General features: G+C 45.0%; 1 protein-coding gene across 5 annotated transcripts; it reads left to right on the top strand.

Moving 5' to 3' along the window:
* The first annotated feature begins 677 nt into the window (after positions 1-677).
* Positions 678-16,102, top strand: Igsf1 (immunoglobulin superfamily member 1). Of its 5 annotated transcripts, none has more exons than XM_040744614.1 (20): positions 879-958; positions 3,244-3,379; positions 3,524-3,550; positions 3,914-4,195; positions 4,492-4,779; positions 6,602-6,886; positions 7,121-7,414; positions 7,879-8,157; positions 8,478-8,598; positions 10,477-10,547; positions 10,641-10,673; positions 11,054-11,344; positions 11,550-11,828; positions 12,414-12,701; positions 13,439-13,726; positions 13,907-14,194; positions 14,328-14,615; positions 14,749-15,027; positions 15,412-15,535; positions 15,683-16,102. In XM_040744614.1, the coding sequence occupies exons 2-20, from the start codon at positions 3,340-3,342 to the stop codon at positions 15,813-15,815; spliced, it is 3,978 nt and encodes a 1,325-aa protein (XP_040600548.1). In that variant the 5' UTR covers positions 879-958; positions 3,244-3,339; the 3' UTR covers positions 15,816-16,102. The 5 variants fall into 5 exon arrangements, with proteins under 5 accessions (XP_021086724.2, XP_040600548.1, XP_040600546.1 ...); XM_040744611.1 differs by having other exon boundaries at positions 900-958; positions 7,906-8,157; XM_040744612.1 differs by lacking the exon at positions 15,412-15,535 and having other exon boundaries at positions 897-958.
* Positions 16,103-17,983: the final 1,881 nt, after the last annotated feature.

Raw genomic sequence — 17,983 nt, 5'->3', positions numbered from 1 at the left:
AAATCATTTGTAGGCAACAAAATTTTCAAAACAATGCTCTGTATCCTCAAAAGCATACTGCCCTAAGGCAGTTAAGGAGGGCTTTGCAGAGTAGAAGTGGTAGTGACCACAGATAGTACTTGTTGAGAACTTATTGTGCGCCGGGTATGTGGCACTTAGAGATTTACTTGAGTTACCCATTAAAGCCCTGCAAAGCAGGTTCTGCTATTTTATTTAAAATACAGTGGAAGTGGGCTTCAGAGTATTTAACTCGCTTACCTAGGGTCACTCACACAGCTATTAAATGTAGAATCTGAACTGATATCTGAAAGTGCATGTCTTTAAGCTGGGCTTTTTATCTCAAACTGGACTTTGAAGACTGTCCAAGTTACTAACCCCCCAAAAGCGCCAGTTTCCTCACCAGTAATATTACTGATTACTGTGAAGGTTAGAAATGGCCAGGGCCAGGGCCGAAAGTGCACACAGTAGGTGTTTCAGCTATTGTGTAGACATTTCTGAATGCATTTAAGGAACAGAAGAAGCCCCGAGATCGCTTTAAAAGCACCAGGGAGCTGGTGAGGTGGATCAACAGCTTCAGCTGTCTTGGGAGCTGGCCCTCTCCCCTCCAGAATACAGTGACCAGAAGCTCTGAACGACAGGCAGGGGGCAGGGGCCTGACTATGGGCTCGGGCAACCTCTGCAGGGAGTAGGCAGAGAGGCGGGGAGCTGGGAGGGGCTTTCCAATCCTGGTCGTCAGAGGACTGCAGGTGCTAGGCAGAGTTGGTGTAGGTGGGTTGGGGAGCCTAGCGAGGGAGGGGAGGAGGCTGGGGCGGGATGGCAGGCGGGTTGGGGAGAGAAGGAGGCGGGGCTCGGAGCCCGAGAGGCAGTCCTTAGACAGCTCTTCCCATGCCGGGCAGTTTGCTGCATCTGGAGGAGCTCTCTGGAGAATCTCCAGCCTCGGAGCGGGCCTTCAACTACCGTAAGTACCTGCAAATGAGCGCATAGTCCAGTGGCTGAAGATTAATTACTGGCCACAAAATCCTAAATAAAACCCCGAAAGAGTCCCTCCGCTGTGATTAATTGCCGTAAATCAAACTGCACCCCAGTCTTTCCCCCACCCCTTCATCCCTGCCTTTCTCCTTCTCTCCCCTGATTCCAGCCCCGCCTCGATGAGAACCTCTGGGCAATGTGGATATCTCCTCTTTGCTTTCTCAGTCTTCCCTCCAAACCTTAAGCAAAGCTTGTACCGGCACCCTGCGGAGACCAACCCCTTGGATTTCTGGAGCCCTTAAAGCTATGAAGGGGGCTAGCCATTAGATATTATGGATATATCACCCTCGAAAGCACTGCGGCGCTGCCTAATGGTGGGGAAAGTGCTTGGGGTCTAGTATAGGGGAACCCTTAAAAAACAGCCTCAACTGCCTAAATTGGGGGTGGGGTGAAAGGGCAAAATGGGCGTGGCCAATTTTGAACCTCAGGGTTGTTCTCAAGTTCCTTGGGTATAAAAATCACCATCTCGGCTGTTTTGTTTTTTAATCTCCCAATGATTGAGGAGTGGGCAGCCATGCTGAGAAATTCAGCTTTTCTGACTCACTCCAGTTACCAAGAGGCAAGACCCTGATGTCCATGTGGTAAGGCTAGATCCTCAGATGGCATTTCCTGGGTGCAATCCCAGGTTGAACACTCCCCTTGGCGAAGAACCTAGCTTCCCCCACTAGATTCTGGCCCAGTGCCCCAAAGGGAAACAGTGCAACAGGGTGGCATCCAAGCTTTGGCCTGGCACTGAGAAACCTGGGGACAAGGGGTTCTAGCCATTGAGATAGGAAGAGTTTCATTAGGGTCCTCTGCCAAAAGTAGACCCCTCTTTGAAAAATGAGACAAAACACACCTGTTTACATGAAATGTACGCAGCATGCCTGGCACTGTACACAGGTTTACTGTAATCCAAAACAACAATTATTACATATTATTTCCCCACTTAACATAAGAAAAGTTCAGGCCCTAAATGAAGTACCCTTCAACACGAATAAATGAAAAACAGTGCCCAGCTCCTCTTGACTATCAGTGTCAGTTTGTTGCCTCTGGTCCAGGCGTTTTGAAAATGTATCTTTGCGCTCCTCTATTTTGTTCCCTGTTAGTGCTACAGCATACTAGAGGCTGCCAGTCTACAGGAAGTTTAGAGAAACAAAGTCATTCTCTTTCTCTCTTGTGGTAGCTGACTATACCTCACTCCACTGAGCTAAGGTCAAACAGCCGAGGTCAGGAAGGGGTTCATCCTATGCTTAGAGATTTCATGGAGGAGGATTCTCCTGAGTTGGTGCTGTGAGGATACATCTTTGCAGGGAGAGGGGAAGAGATCCACCTCATGTACATGGAGTACATATCGTTGGTAGTGACTTCTGGGAAAATGAGAAGACTCTCAAGTCTCAAATATCTGCTATGTTCCTTAAAATTCACATAATCCTAGTTTCTTCAAAAGTAGTGAAAAAAGTTACTTAGAAGCTAAGGGCAAGTTCTAAAGAGGGATAATTTACACTTTTATTAACTGCCTTGGAAGCAGCTGGATTAACCAGCACCTACTCAAAATAGGGCATTAAGCATGGGATTAAGTGGTAAGAGTGCATCAGAAGCACTTCTTAGAAGGAATAGTCTTTGTGATGAAATGGGAGATATGATGGAAGATGAAGATGGGGTGAGGGCAGGTGCTGCCTCCGGACAGTTGAGTGTCACCTTGGAGTTAAACATGAACTTTAATTTTTATTTAATATTTTGATTTTCAGCAAATTATGAATCCTTTCTGAATTCCATTTGCCTCTGAAACAAAATGGGGGCAGCAGTAATTCCTTCTTTATTATGTTGTTGGATGACTCAGCTCTGTGTGTGTGTGTGTGTGTGTGTGTGACGTACATGTGTGTGTTCCAGCAGGTATCTGATTAAAGGACCTGAGAAGGCGAGTATTAGCATGATTCACTGTCCCCACTCAGTAGGGTTTCTTCAGGCCTGTTTAAGGTCATCTTCTGTGCCTTTGAAATCTCTGGAACAAATAAACATTTCAACCAGAATAATGTCTTGGATCCCAGGAAAAGATCTGAGTGAGAGATGGAGAAGTGAAGGATCAAGGCGAGGAAAGCAACAAGTGGCCTTATTAACAAGCTAGGTTCCTGTGAACCAGTGGACTGTGAGGTTGCCAAGAGTAATGCAGTGATCTCACCTCAGCCTGAAAGAGTAGAACTAGTCCCTGAGCAAGAACATTTCTTCTTTTAGACTCTCCTGCCTTTTAAGAAGCAAAGCCTTCAAGACTCGGTGTACGCATCCTGCACCAGAGGCCCCACAGCTCTGGACAGGCCAGAGCAGGGGGCCATGATGCTTCGGACCTTCAGTCTATTGCTCTGTTGCATTTGTAAGTACAAGGAAGGGGTGAGAAGCAAGTGGCCCTCTTAAGAGAAGCTCTTTGAGCAGGCTCCTTAGGTAGGCAGGGGAGATTACTGAGGTTGGAGGGCAACATGGAAAACAGAGTGTCTCTTTCACCATTTTCTCTTTCCAGGGCTCAGTCTGGGTATGACCTCAATGGGTAAGTGCCTCCCTGCATGAGATTCTAAGGAACAGGTCTGTCTGCATGGCCTTGAGATACCCAAGCCAGGCTGGGCTGCTTGGAAATCAGAGCCTCTTCCATCATGACTTGCTTTCCCAAGAACTGTGAAGGGCTCTATCTTTCTTTAGAAAGCAGCTTATTCCCCTATCCATTAGGATTCCTTGAACAAATGCCCTAGCATCTCTGTCCCCAACCCTTACATGAACAGACTCTCTCACTCCCACAGGAAGACAAAAGTCAACATCTGGGTGGTTTAGAGACAATTTTCAGACATGCTGTCTGGCACTTTGTGGGAGGGAGAGGACTAACTGCTGCTATCTTTGTGATTTTGGGGAATAACAGCAGCGGAGTCTCAACCAGAGCTTTGGATAGAATCCAACTATGCCCATGCCCCTTGGGAGAATATCACACTTTGGTGCAGAAGCCCCTCTCGGGTATCCAGCAAGTTCCTCCTGCTTAAAGATAATACACAGATGACCTGGATCCGTCCTCCTTACAAGACGTTCCAAGTTTCATTCTTCATAGGTGCCCTTACTGAGTCCAATACAGGTCTTTATCGGTGCTGCTACTGGAAGGAGAAAGGCTGGTCGAAGCCCAGTAGAATTCTAGAGTTAGAAGCACCAGGTGAGATGGCAAAGCTAGATACTCAAGAATACCTTCCCACTCATGGAACTCAAAAATCACCATCCCAGAGAAGGGTTGGTTGAAGTTACCTCAAATGCATGCATGTATGTGTTCCGCAGATAGCACCTAAGTGCCTACTTTATATTAGACAATGTATGTAGAGGATGCAGCTCTTGAAGGATGGGGCAAAGAACAGTTGATCTGGGAAGGCTCATCTAAAGCCAAAGTCTCCTGTCCTGCAGTCAAGGCAGCACTCTCCTTGCTCTAACTCATATCAGTTCATTCTTCCTTTACAGGCCAACTTCCTAAACCCATCTTCTGGATCCAGGCAGAGACCCCTCCTCTTCCTGGATGCAATGTTAACATCCTTTGCCATGGATGGCTTCAGGATTTGGTATTTATGCTGTTTAAAGAGGGAAACACGGAGCCCGTAGATTACCAAGTCCCAACTGGGACAATGGCCATATTCTCCATTGACAACTTGGCACCTGAGAATGAAGGGGTGTATATCTGCCGCACTCATATACAGATGCTCCCCAATCTGTGGTCAGAGCCCAGCAACCCCCTGAAGCTGGTGGTGGCAGGTGGGTGTGGCCATGGCTGCTGGCATCTGGCTATTGTTATCCCTGGGATCATGGCTGGTTGAGCAAAAGTTTTTGATTTTACTTGCCTCAGTCAGTTTCTAGGCCCTGCAAGGTTGATGTAGTCATTTAACATTTTTCTGAGCTCCAAGTTAGAATCACATGTACTTTAAAGCAGGTAGCCCGTTGGCCTGTTTGTGAGCTAGCCAGATATTCAGTAGCTTGATCTTATCACAGGTTTATTGTTCTTTACTTGTGGATTATCATTCATTCACTCATTCGTCCAATATTTATTGAGCACCTAATATGTGCCAGGCATTGCCAGTACAGTCTTAAAATTGATTCCTTGAAAGTTTAAGTGTATTTGTAATTATTATATTTAAGTACGTGAAACAGAATGAATCACTATTTTCATTGATGAAAAATAAACACATGAAAAAAAGTGATAGTTTGTATTTTAGAAATGACTTGAAAGATTACTTTGTTCCATAGCAGTAGAGCCAGTAAAGGCAGCACCAAGCTCTAAATACAAAAGGCAACTCCTCCAAACGTTCACATACTAGTCACACACTACAGCTACAACTCCTCTATTTAAAGCCCTGGATGATTCCAGATGGAATTGTCTGCATTTATGTAATTCCCACAGCAAGCAATAGTGATGCTACAGAAGTACCCGGATTTCTAGTTCCACCTGTGGCACTGCTACCCGGTGTGGTGTTGAGCAAGTCATGTCACTTCTCTGTGCTTTTGTTTTCTCCACTCTAACACAGGATAACAGTATCTGTCCAATCTATTGTATAATGCCACTCTGTGCTTCAATTTCATGATCTGCAAAATTAGTATAAAAATAATGCCTACCTCACAGGGTTGTTGTGAGGGTTTGCCTAGATAACATGTACAGTGCCTGGCATATAAGTTCTCAATAAATGAAAGATAATAATTTTATTAATATTTTTTCTTGAGGATCAAGATACAAGGAACCGTTTAACTGGTGTATATGGATGCTTGTTGTAAACATACCCTTCCAACATAGATCGCACTAATACATACTTCTGTAATTAGTATTCACCAATATTCCCAACCTGTCTATTAGTGCTATGCTGGCAGGGACTTAACATTCTTTATACTCAATACCCCTAGACCTGCATGATTCATGACACATGCAAAAAACTTCCACAAGTATGTGGCAGGGCTAATCCTTCCATAGTGAATGAATTGGTGTACTTGGGATCTAAGTGGGGGATAAGAGAGAGTCACGTAGAACTGAAGTCTAATAGTGCAGCTACCTTAGTAAAGCAACCCCTGGAAATGAGGGTGAGTCTCGTTACCAGATCTCATTGGCTTACTGAGTTATTGTCCCAAATCTCCCTTTTGGCCTCCACCAGCTTCATGTTTCGAGTGTTGGAAGTAGGGTTTTAAGGTGAGATTAATCTGTTCAGATGTTCTCATTAATATTTCAATGGAAGTTTTGCTCTACAGGATGGAATCAAAGACATCTTTAGAGGTGTGGATTTTCTCTCTGGGAAGAACTATGCTTGTCATTTCAAAGACACAAAGATGCAGGGTGTTATGAATGTAGTCAGTTCCGTGGGGCAAGCACCTATACCTGACTGAGCTCACAGTGGCTCTAATAGAGTCAGCTGAAAGGGAAAGACTACAAGTGAACTTACCCTTGATTACACGGACAAGGAGGCATAAACCTAAGGAAAGAGAAGGAGGGACGTTCCATTCCAATTACTACATTTGTCTGAAGAAACGATGAGACTAAAAATAGACTAGGGAAGAATTGACCAGACTGTAACTTAAGGGTCTCTTCCCTTTCTAGGTCTGTACCCCAAACCAACTCTGACAGCCCATCCTGGGCCCATCCTGGCACCTGGAGAAAGCCTGAGTCTCAGGTGCCAAGGGCCAATATATGGAATGACGTTTACTTTAATGAGGTTGGAAGACTTGAAGAAATCTTTTTACCACAAGAAGCCAATAAAAAATGAGGCATATTTCTACTTCCCGGCTCTGAAGATCCAGGATACAGGGCACTATCTCTGTTTTTACTATGATGCATCATACAGAGGCTCATTGCTTAGTGATACCCTGAAAGTCTGGGTGACTGGTAAGACAGGGGTATGCTGGGAAATAGCTCATAGAACTCCCACTGATTCCCTCTCCCCACTTGGACCTAGTTACTTGGCCAGGGCTAATAGTGGGGGGAATGTTCAGAATTTGTTCAGCTTAGTGGGGGATTTGCAAAGTGCAAACTGGAAGACAGAGGAGGAAAATAGCCCTAAGTATTGGAAGGAGGGGAAAGTTCTACCACTAGCTCTTTGTATTTTGGGTCTTGTCCTAGACGTTTTCCCCAAGACCTGGCTACTTGTTCAGCCCAGTCCTGTGGTTCAAATGGGTCAAAATGTAAGCCTGAGATGTGGAGGACCAATGGATGGAGTGGGGCTTGCACTCTACAAGAAAGGAGAAGAAAGACCCCTTCAGTTTCTGGATGCCACCAGCAACACTGGAAACAAATCATTCTTACTCAAGAATGTGACCTACAAAGATGCTGGCATCTATAGCTGCCAGTATTTTCTTACCTGGAACACATCCATTAAGATGGCAACACACAACACTGTGGAGCTGATGGTTGTAGGCAAGTGATCCCAACTGGTTTTAATGTTATTGTCACCTGTTTGCTTTTATTGTTATTGCCATGCTTTAAAGGGTTCCTAGTGGTCCTTGTACTTTCCTAAAGCTATGAGCTCAAAAGAAAACACTAGGAGGGTGGTATAGGACTTTTTACATCCTTCAGGGACCTTCTCTCCCAGGATTCACCTTAAGCCTATCGGCATGACCCACTGTGACTCATGAAAAAAATTATTTTCCTTCAAACCAGGGAGATCTTACAGGTATGAGGTCTTCCTGATTGAAAATAGGAACCACTAGTCTTTAGAGAACCAAGGAGAGGGGAAAGAACTCTAAGCACACAAGGTTTGATGTCATTGGTCAAATGTAAGTGAAAAGAAAGAGAAATCCAGAGAGCTCTAAAACATCTGTCAGGAGAGGGGGTACTGAGCTCAATGTCACTTCTAACTGTGGTCTCTGGATTGGTTTCAGATAAGCCCCCCAAACCCTCCCTTTCAGCTTGGCCCAGTTCGGTGTTCAAAGTAGGAAAGACCATCACCCTTCAGTGTCGAGTTTCTCATCCAGTACTTGAATTTTCTTTGGAATGGGAAGAAAGAACAACATTCCAAAAATTATCAGTAGATGGAGACTTCATCATCACTAACATCGAAGGGCAAGGCACAGGGACGTACAGTTGCAGCTATCGTATTGAGGAACACCCAAACATCTGGTCACATCGCAGTGAGCCTCTGAAATTGGCGGGGCCAGCAGGTGAGATAATAACTTCTCAAAGGAATATCATTCCATACCCTGCTATCCTAACATTGTGACCAGATATATATGGGAATGGCAATAAGGGATTGGATGTCAGGACCCATGTGTCTAGGCACCTTTCCCTTAGGTGTTCTACGATAGTTCAAAGCAGTGAGCAGAATATTCGGGAGGCTCCATGAAAAGGAAGAGCAGTCTATCTCAAGCTTCGAAATAGAAGCTTTCTCAGTAACCAGCTCCCCTCCATCCACCGTGAATTTATCTGTCTGGTCAGATAAATACCCATCAAGGCTTTTGTTTCTGGTCTTCTCTGGTCACAGGCCTGATCACCTGGAACTCCATTCTGAATGAAGCATTCAGGATGTCCTTATTTGTACAGCTTGTTTCCTTGTTGTCGCTAGTGCTGTGGATCCGGTGGAAATTTCGGAGATTTAGATTCAGGTAACAGTCTTCTCCCTGCCTGTTGTTTACCAGGCTAGCTGATTGTATGCTCTCCTAGTCTCCAGAATGGGCCACTGCCCAGTTGCAAGAAGTCACAGGGACACACTCTAGGCTTCTCTTCGGCCTCTAGGCTTACAGGTCCACACATTCTCATTCCATGTCTTTCTCTTTCACCCCCCCCCCATTGTGGTCATTTCCCAAGTCAGAAGAGGAGTCAAGTATATTTTCCAAGGCCTCCAGAAATAATCCAAAGCATGTCGCCTGATCTCTGTATCTCCTACAGTTCCCAAATCTCCTCTTAAACAACTCTGTCCACAAGACATCATACACGTCTTCCCCTTTGATTCTATGGGAGCATGCTCTCTTGCAATAATGTATGCTCTTCTATCTTCCAGGTTATATAATTACCATCTCATTCTCTTCCACTTTACCCCCCACTTTCAAGGACTAGAGTGAATACTTTGGTCAATTCTCTGTTCCTTAGAAACCAGTTTTTCTCTTACTTTAGCCTCTGTGCACAGTATCCTTAGAGTACAGTTTTAAACTGAACAGGCATTTGATAAGACAACAGATGGAGCCTGAGGATCGGACTCTTTACTCTGGCCTGAAAACAGCCCAAAAGATCCTCCTGCCATTTGATTCTCCAGTGACCTTTGGACTATTGATCGCTCTCCCTTAATTCCCATGGTTTTCTAAGGCTATTCCAGTCGGCAATGAAAAGAGAAATGACAGATCTTAAACAGCAGAGGCCCTGCCACCTGAATTTTTAATCCACTTCCCTCCACCCTCTGCTTCTGGGAATACAAGCATATATACAACTTCGTGTGTCTGAAGAATTTAATACACAATGGATGATGACTGTGACTATGAGTGTGTTTTTGGCTGAGATCAAGGGTGAGAGTGTCAGGGCAACAAGTGGAGAGCCACCTATGTTTTCTGGAAAACAAAACAAAACAAAAATAAAAAAATGCCCTTGGAGTTTTCAAACAGTTTAAGTGAGATCAAATTTTATTATTCTATAGGTTCTACCCTACGTTTCATATGCTTTAGGCTAACCTGGCTGGACTAAAAGGGTGGAATTTCATGTGTCTCATGCTACTCCAAGACCATTGCACAAAAGAATAAGATTGGGATCCAGATTTCATAGCCAGCAGCTTAAAAAGTTGTTTTTCCCTGACCAGGAAAAGGCTGAGAATGGTCACTGTTTCCTAAGGAGAAACTGCCGGTTGATTTTTGGCTTTATACCTCCTAATTTTACAGAAGGCAGAATCCAGTGACAATGCTACACATTTGTAGTCACAATCTAGGTAGTGGGAGAGAGATCCCACTCTCTGACAGGCTTAGCTCGGCACTGACAGGCAGTCTTCTGGTAATTCATCAAGGCTGCCTAGGCAACCCTGACATAACAAAGGCAGGTGAGGCAGGTCAGTCTGAAGACCAATCCTGCCATAGGAACAACTGCTTCCAAACTTAAACTTGATGACTGAGAAACACTCAAGGTTGCTTTTTCCACCCCCACACCAACCACCCAGAGCTGCTGCGCTCCAGGGGTTCAGAGAACTGGAGATACAAAAGCATTTCCCTGTCTGACAGGATCAACCTAATCACGGGCCATGGAAAGCTGACAAAAAAAAATACAAACTGAAGGAGGGGCAGGGATGAGGGGCATGTAGGTTATGAAAGTGCAAGGGATTGGTAGGTGGTTCGGCCCTCAAAAAGAAAAGTCGTCAGTGTCAGAAAAGATTATATCCCATTATCCTGGCCATACCCAGTCCCTATTGGGTAGTGAATAAGCCAATGACATTAATTGCCGCCCCCTTCTCTCCTCCCTCCCTCTAATCCCAGCAACTCCTCTCATCTCTTCTCTGGTCTCCCTAGAGAAGCCTGGTTGTTGGGAACAGCTCAAGGGGTCGCCATGCTCTTCATACTCATGGCCCTTCTATGCTGTGGTAAGTACAAAGTGTTGGGCCAGGGGCCTGGCAGCAGGCTGGGGGGCAGTCTTGGTGAGCAGGGGCAGAGCCTGACTAGGGTTTCTTTTGCAGGACTGTGCAATGGGGCACTGGCAGAAGAGATTGGTGAGTTTTTTTCCTGCTCCAGACTGGGACATTCCTCTCTGGAGATCCGAAATAACTACAGAGTGTCAGTGTCAGTGCCCAGGGAGTGACTGGTTGGGAGGGAAGGACAGCTGGCAATGGGCACTTGTTAAAGCTACTGCAAAATTCAGCCTCCAACTCTATCTTTCTGCCTGTAAAAATCTCCTTCAGGCTCCTGCATTTTTGTGAGGCTCAGCTGAGACATCTGCTTCCCCTTTCCCCAGCAGAAAGAAGCAAGATAGGAAAGAAAAGATTTTGATTGAAAGAGTAGGGAAGGGGGGTCTGGGTAGGGGCTTCAAGAGAAAAGAAAGGAGGGAGGGGGAATAGGAGGAGGATGGCTTCATTAACTCTGCTGTTTCTAGAAATAATCATGCCAACCCCTAAGCCTGAACTGTGGGCAGAGACGAACTTCCCTCTGGCCCCATGGAAGAACTTAACCCTCTGGTGCAGAAGCCCTTCTGGCTCAACTAAGGAGTTTGTGTTGCTGAAGGACGGGACCGGGTGGATTGCAACTCGCCCGGCCTCGGAGGAGGTCCGGGCTGCCTTCCCCCTTGGCGCCCTGACCCGCACCCACACCGGGAGTTACCATTGCCACTCATGGGAGGAGATGGCTGTGTCGGAGCCTAGTGAAGCACTTGAACTGGTAGGAACAGGTAAGCGAAGGCAAAGGATCCTTCCGGAATGATCCCCAGTGCCCCTGGGACCTCTGTGCTGATGGGGGGAAGGGTGAGGAAGAGAGTGAGAGGAGACCAACTAGCCAGGATGCATTTCGTTGTTTGTACAGAAAGAAATTCTGAGCGTCGCATCTTGGGCACTTCCAAACTTTTGATTCCCTTGCCATCCTATTTTGTTTTCTAGACATCCTTCCCAAACCTGTCATTTCGGCTTCCCTCCCAATCCGGGGCCAGGAACTACAGATCCGATGCAAAGGATGGCTGGAAGGTTTGGGGTTTGCTCTGTTTAAGAAGGGAGAGCAGGAACCTGTCCAGCAACTTGGTGCTGTTGGGAGAGAAGCCTTCTTTACAATTCAAAGAATGGGGGATAAAGAGGAAGGCAATTACAGCTGCCGCACGCATACAGAAATGCAGCCCTTCAAGTGGTCTGAGCCTAGTGAGCCCCTGGAGCTGGTCATAAAAGGTAGAACTGAAAAGAGTGTGTAAGGGAGGGGGGCAGAAAGTGCCTATGGGACACTCGTATCTCCACCACAAACTTTGCTGCTGGTGCTAGGAGTCTGTGTCCAATCTTAGAGGCAGGCAGGCGTGGCGCTGGGAGTGCCAGGGCCTCTGGCTCCATGATATTAATAGCCATAATTGTTATTAATAGCTTGGGTTTGTGGAGGGTGATTTAATTTTTCTGATTATTTTCCCATTGATTACCTCATTTAGCTGTAGAGGAAATCTTGAAGAGAGGCGAAGTAGGTACTCTTTCCTTCTTTTATCCAGATGGGCAAACTGAGTTTCAGGGAACGAACTAATAGAGTCCAAAGGAAAGTTTACCCCTTCAAGAGTTTTCCTTGCCTGTTCCAGTGACAGTGAGCATTCAGATTCCTCTAGAGGCAAAGAGGGACTGGATGATGGATGCCTTTAAAAACAAAAAACAAAACATCAATGCATCTATTTATGAAAATGCATACAAAGAACAGCTTCCCCCAAATAAACACTTGTTCTATTTGTTTCCTGTTTTCTTGATTTGGTTTTGCAACGTTTCATTTTTCTCTTCTAGAAATGTACCCCAAGCCGTTCTTCAAGACATGGGCCAGTCCTGTGGTCACTCCTGGTGCCCGAGTGACTTTCAATTGCTCCACCTCCCATGAGCACATGAGCTTTATTCTTTACAAGGATGATACTGAAATTGCATCCAGTGACGCAAGCTGGGGAACCCCAGGGTTTAGTGCAGCTTACTTCCTGATCATTTCGGTGGGCATTGGTGATGGAGGAAACTATAGCTGCCGTTATTATGACATTTCTACCTGGTCTGAGCACAGCGACCCTGTGGAGCTCATTGTGACAGGTTAGGGAGAGGGAACGTCTTTGTGGAAGTAGTATTGACCCCAGGAGAGCCATTGGAGGGGCTGCCAGTGGGAGGGGACGAAATGCCTTCTCTAAAGGATACAGAATGTTCTTGGGATAGTGCTCCGCACATAATGAACTGTTCACAGAGGACAGCTGCTCATGCTATCATCACAAGGAGAAAAGACAAAGGAGTGGGGGAGGTCAGAAATTAGCCTCTGAAAAAAGAAGTGAGGTAGATAGGGGTGGCCAATCCAAGAACCAAGCTCAAGTCGCCTGCATTCTGAGATGGTCCTTTTAGACTTGGCCTTGAGTTTTGAGTTCAATGTCTGCTTTTTCCTGAACTTGGCTGTCAGGGATTGGTGGGCTGGATGGCCCTCAGAGAATAGGAGAAAACCTTGAAATGTCAAGTCCATGTTAGACAGCCATTACAAATGATCATCTCAAAGGGTGTTTAACCTCATAGGAAAGTGTTTATATTATAAACTTCAAACACTACAACTCTGAGTACAGTGGGGTCTCAGTTATATAAACAGTCTCAGCTCCAAGGACATAGTCATGTGTTAAAATAGAAGTGGGAAGATAGTTATATTTGAGCTGGTAAAATTATATTTTCTTCATTAGTTTTTTTTATTAGATTTTCTAATTTTCTACAAAAGCATATATCACCTCCTATAACAATATTATAAAGGCAAAGTGTGGGGGAGCAGTCTTATATTATGATCTTTTTCTTTTTAGAATTCTACCCCCAACCCACTCTCCTGGCACAGCCGGGCCCTGTGGTGCTTCCTGGGAAGAATGTGACACTGCACTGCCAAGGAATTTTCCAGGGCATGAGGTTTGCCCTCTTACAGGAGGGTACCCATGCTCCCCTGCAGTTCCAGAGTGCTTCGGGGACTTCAGTTGACTTCATCCTCCACACTGTTGGAGCAGAGGACTCTGGGAACTACAGCTGTATCTACTATGAGACAACCATGTCAAATAGGGGCTCATACCATAGTATGCCCCTTATGATCTGGGTAACTGGTAAGGATAGACAAAAAAAGGGATTGGGATAGGGTCAACTGGAGTAGGGACTAGGGCAGGTTAGTCTCTTCTAGAAGGGCAGGCCAAATTGTGGAGGAGATTCAAGGAAAAGCATTTATCATGGTGTAGGGGTGGTAAAGTTGTGTACTTACACCTTATTCATCTTTGTTCTCTTTCTAGACACATTCCCCAGACCATGGTTGTCTGCTGAGCCTAGTTCTGTGGTCACTATGGGACAGAATGTTACTCTCTGGTGCCAAGGACCAGTCCGTGGAGTTGGGTACATCTTGCACAAAGAAGGAGAAGTTGCTTCGAAGCAGCTTTGGGGGTCAACCAGCAATGAAGGAGCATTCTCTATCACCAATATATCTGGTTCTAGCATAGGTCGTTATAGCTGCTGTTACCACCCTGACTGGATCAGCCCTATCAAGATACAGCCTAGCAATACTCTGGAACTCATAGTCACTGGTAAGGGGGTGAGACTATGGAGTAGACATTCTAGTGTAGAAAGGACAGGATTGAGTGGTTCGTGGGAGACTAGAGTAGGTCGTGGAGGAACTCTAAAATTGTTTCCCTCTGACCAGCAGTTAATTTCTTGCAGGTTTACTTCCTAAGCCCAGCCTGTTAGTTCATCCTGGTCCAATGGTAGCCCCTGGAGAAAACATGACTCTTCAATGTCAAGGGGAACTGCCAGATTCAACATTTGTCCTTTTGAAGGAGGGGATTAAACAGCCCTTAGAGCAACAGAGGCCAAGTGGTTACCGAGCAGACTTCTGGATGCCAGTGGTGACAGATCAAGATTCTGGTGTCTACAGCTGTATTTATTATCTGGATTCTGCTCCTCTTGCGGCTTCAAATCACAGCAACTCTCTAGAGATCTGGGTGACCGGTAAGGTTCTGAAACCCAGTAAACATTTAGATTTTGTAGTTTTTGGCCTTTTAAAGGTTAAGTATGATAGATACAAGAGATGTCTAGGTTCAGGGCCACTTCTTTTAGCTCTGTGTTCTTGTTTTTGTTGCAGATAAGCCCCCTAAGCCCACTCTGTCAGCCTGGCCCAGCACTGTGTTCAAACTAGGAAAGGACATCACCCTGCAGTGCCGCGGACCTCTACCAGGAGTTGAATTTGTGCTGGAACATGATGGAGAAGAAGCACCCCAACAGTTCTCAGAGGATGGAGACTTTGTCATCAACAATGTGGAAGGGAAAGGCATTGGAAACTACAGCTGCAGCTACCGTCTTCAGGCCTACCCTGACATCTGGTCAGAGCCCAGTGATGCCCTGGAGCTGGTTGGGGCAGCAGGTGAGTGGATAATCCCTCCAAGAATGTTCCTGTCATGATGCTCCTGAGACCTCAAGGACAGCCCCCACAAAGATAGGTCAGATCATGAGACCAGGAAGTGTATGAAGTTGGAACTCTCAAATATATCATAGCTCTTGTAAAGATGAGGAGAAGGTAGGACTTCAGGTGCACTCAGAGATATTGCATAGATTCATATAAGACCTCCCTCCCTGCCAGAAAGGAGGTCTGAGTGTCTCAGCATATGTGCCTCAACTGATCATTCCTTTGACAGCTCAGTACAGGACTTGCATGGTGACTCTGAGGAGGTAAGAGCGAGAGGACAACATAGTGTTAAAAGGAACATTGATATGCTAAGCTCTGAATCTATTTATTTATACACCACAGGGCCTGTTGCTCAAGAGTGCACTGTGGGTAACATTGTCCGAAGTACCCTGATTGTGGTGGTTGTGGTAGCCTTGGGGATAGTGCTAGCTGTAGAGTGGAAGAAATGGCCTCGACTTCGAACTAGGTAAATACTCACCTCAGCTCAATTCCAGAAATGGAGTGCTGCCGGAAAATCCATGACCCAGTTACTTTTCTTGTATCTGCGCTCCACCCTACAATCTGTTTACCGGACCTGCCCCCTATTATTTTTCTATTGTTTTTATTTACACAGGGGTTCTGAGACAGATGGAAGAGACCAGACCATAGTCCTTGAAGAGTGTAACCAAGAAGGAGAACAAGACACCACCAATTCTCCTTCATCTGCCTCACAGGGAGTCTCAGTGGAAATGGCCGTCCCGATATAATTACCCTCCCCTTTAAAAGAGCTTTCCTCTCTTGTTGTTTTTTTTTTTTACCTGCAGAGACCTGGAAATCCAAGTTGGTTACCCTGGAATTCAGCAGAATTTACTGCTTCTTGACCCCTAACCACCTGAGTTGGGTCAAGAGGAGTCTTGGAGAGGCAAGCCTAATAGGTCAAGCTGTTTCCCTTACCCCTATAACTCCTCACTGTACTGATTTACTGGTGCATGCCATTCTATTAAAACGTATTCTTCTGAATAAAGAGAGTATTCACTATTTAACTGCAAAAAAATGGTAGTGGTCTTCTTTTGGTCTGTTTCCCACTTAAAACCTTAAAACCCAGCAGAAATTATAAGTGGACATGGAGCTGCTACCAACAAAGGAGTTCAAGGATGTGGTGGAGGAGGGCAGGAGGGCTTCCAAACAGCGCTTTGTAACTTAGTTTTAGATATTGGCACTTAACACAGTGTTCTTCGGCCTCTCCATCCTATCCCTGAGTGACAATGTTCTGTTCAAGTTAAACATGAGAAGAACAAACAAACGCTGAAGTTACACTAATTTTTTCCATCGTGTTACTTTTAGGTTCACAGGCTTTCAAACAGCAGGTCTGGCCCTCTCTAGAACTTTGAAACTGGCAAAATATTTCTTGTGACACTTATTAGCAACCATGGAATATTAAGTAAATAGTAATTTTTAAGAATTAATAAACTGATGTTTCACTCCCTGCAAAGAAAGTTCAGCTTCTCCAAAGGTATGGGTCTCTAGTAGTAGAATGGCTGGAAGTACAAAAGCAGTTAGCATGTGTGGTTTTTAGCAGGGGACCTCTTAGTGTACAATTCCGAGGACTCATATTTGAACTGGCTCTTATTCTTAACCTATGATTCCCCTTTCCTACATCAACACACACTTTACTTCATGGATGGGAATTTAGTACACATTAGACGTATTTTGGAGGGTGGGTTACCTAAATCATTGAACCTTGTTTAAGACCTCAGAAGAATTGATTTGTAGATCGTAGAAGAGGTCATGACCCCCTCACACATGACCCTAAAGTTGCTTGCCCCCCATACTGTGTCATTCTAAGCAAACACTGTTCAATAGAACAAGACACAAGGGTTGAGCACATAGTGAGTTATTTAACCCTGGGTACAGTAAAGTTTAGAAAGTAACTCATATATCCTTGCATTAGGAAGCTTATTTATTCCAGAAGTTAATGAAAAAGAATGCATCCCATTTCCCTTAATCTTTAAGAATGAAACATGCTGAGTATTATAGACTAATTTGTATTAAGCTCTATGGAATGTAGAAGTACAAAGTCCCACTCTTATTTCCATTTGATGAGATTCTATTAGTGCTTACACTAATTTCTTACAGTGTTTCTAAAAATTGCGTTTGAAAAGTGCTTTTACATTTGAATCCAGCCAAACCTAATTGTTGCATTGTGCTGAACATTACTCTCTGCCCTCAAACACTGCATCCTTAACCCTCAGTCAAGCTGTGCCTTTGAACACTGGAAGAGGTCTGTCCTTAGTCCTTGGTTTTCGGATAAAAAATCCTTTGATGGGGCCCAGTCATGTTTTCTGATCTTTGGATATTTCAAAGTGTATGTTGTCAAGGTTAGTGACAGAGCTGTACATGTTATCAAGAGATCATCTGATTGTTCTAGCTGTTCAGAAAGAGAGAAAGGGAGGGAAGGAAGGAAGGAGGGGGAGAAGGAAGAGGAGGGGGAGGAGGAGGAGGAAAACCTCCAAGAGACATGGACTGAAATTTAGAGAAGCCCCCAAGTTAGAAAAGCAGAACCTAAACAAGAAAACATGCCAGAGACTCTTGTGAAATGTAAACATTGAACCTGGGGTCTCCTGTGTCACCAAGGTTCAAAGAGAGATACTCATGTGCAGTCAGGAAAAAGCCCCAGAAACCTTGCCCTGAGAAACAAACCGTGAGAAATATTGTGACACTGGACTCTCAGTTGGCTTTCTTAAAACACTCTCACACACTGTTCTTTCACTCAGAGAACCCAGTTCTGCAAGAATTAAAAGGGAGAAAATAGTTGTCATTTAACTGTGAAATACTTAAAGACAAAGAGTCGCTCTGGAATTTAACTTTGCTATTCCCTGTCAAAGCTATGTCAATGAATTAAACATCTATTTATAATGCAGAAGTCGTCACAAAC

This window comes from Mesocricetus auratus, unplaced genomic scaffold (assembly GCF_017639785.1).
Source record: "Mesocricetus auratus isolate SY011 unplaced genomic scaffold, BCM_Maur_2.0 Super-Scaffold_100003, whole genome shotgun sequence".
Taxonomy (NCBI): domain Eukaryota; kingdom Metazoa; phylum Chordata; class Mammalia; order Rodentia; family Cricetidae; genus Mesocricetus; species Mesocricetus auratus.
Note: the sequence above shows the minus strand (reverse complement) of the source record. Positions and strands in the feature narration are given on the sequence as shown.

Excerpts from the sequence above, each read along its gene's own strand:
- Igsf1 (XM_040744614.1), top strand. The coding sequence starts at position 3,340 with ATGATGCTTCGGACCTTCAGTCTATTGCTCTGTTGCATTT. Across the intron at positions 13,727-13,906 it reads CCTTATGATCTGGGTAACTG|ACACATTCCCCAGACCATGG; the intron begins GTAAGGATAGAC and ends TTCTCTTTCTAG. Across the intron at positions 15,028-15,411 it reads GGAGCTGGTTGGGGCAGCAG|GGCCTGTTGCTCAAGAGTGC; the intron begins GTGAGTGGATAA and ends TATACACCACAG.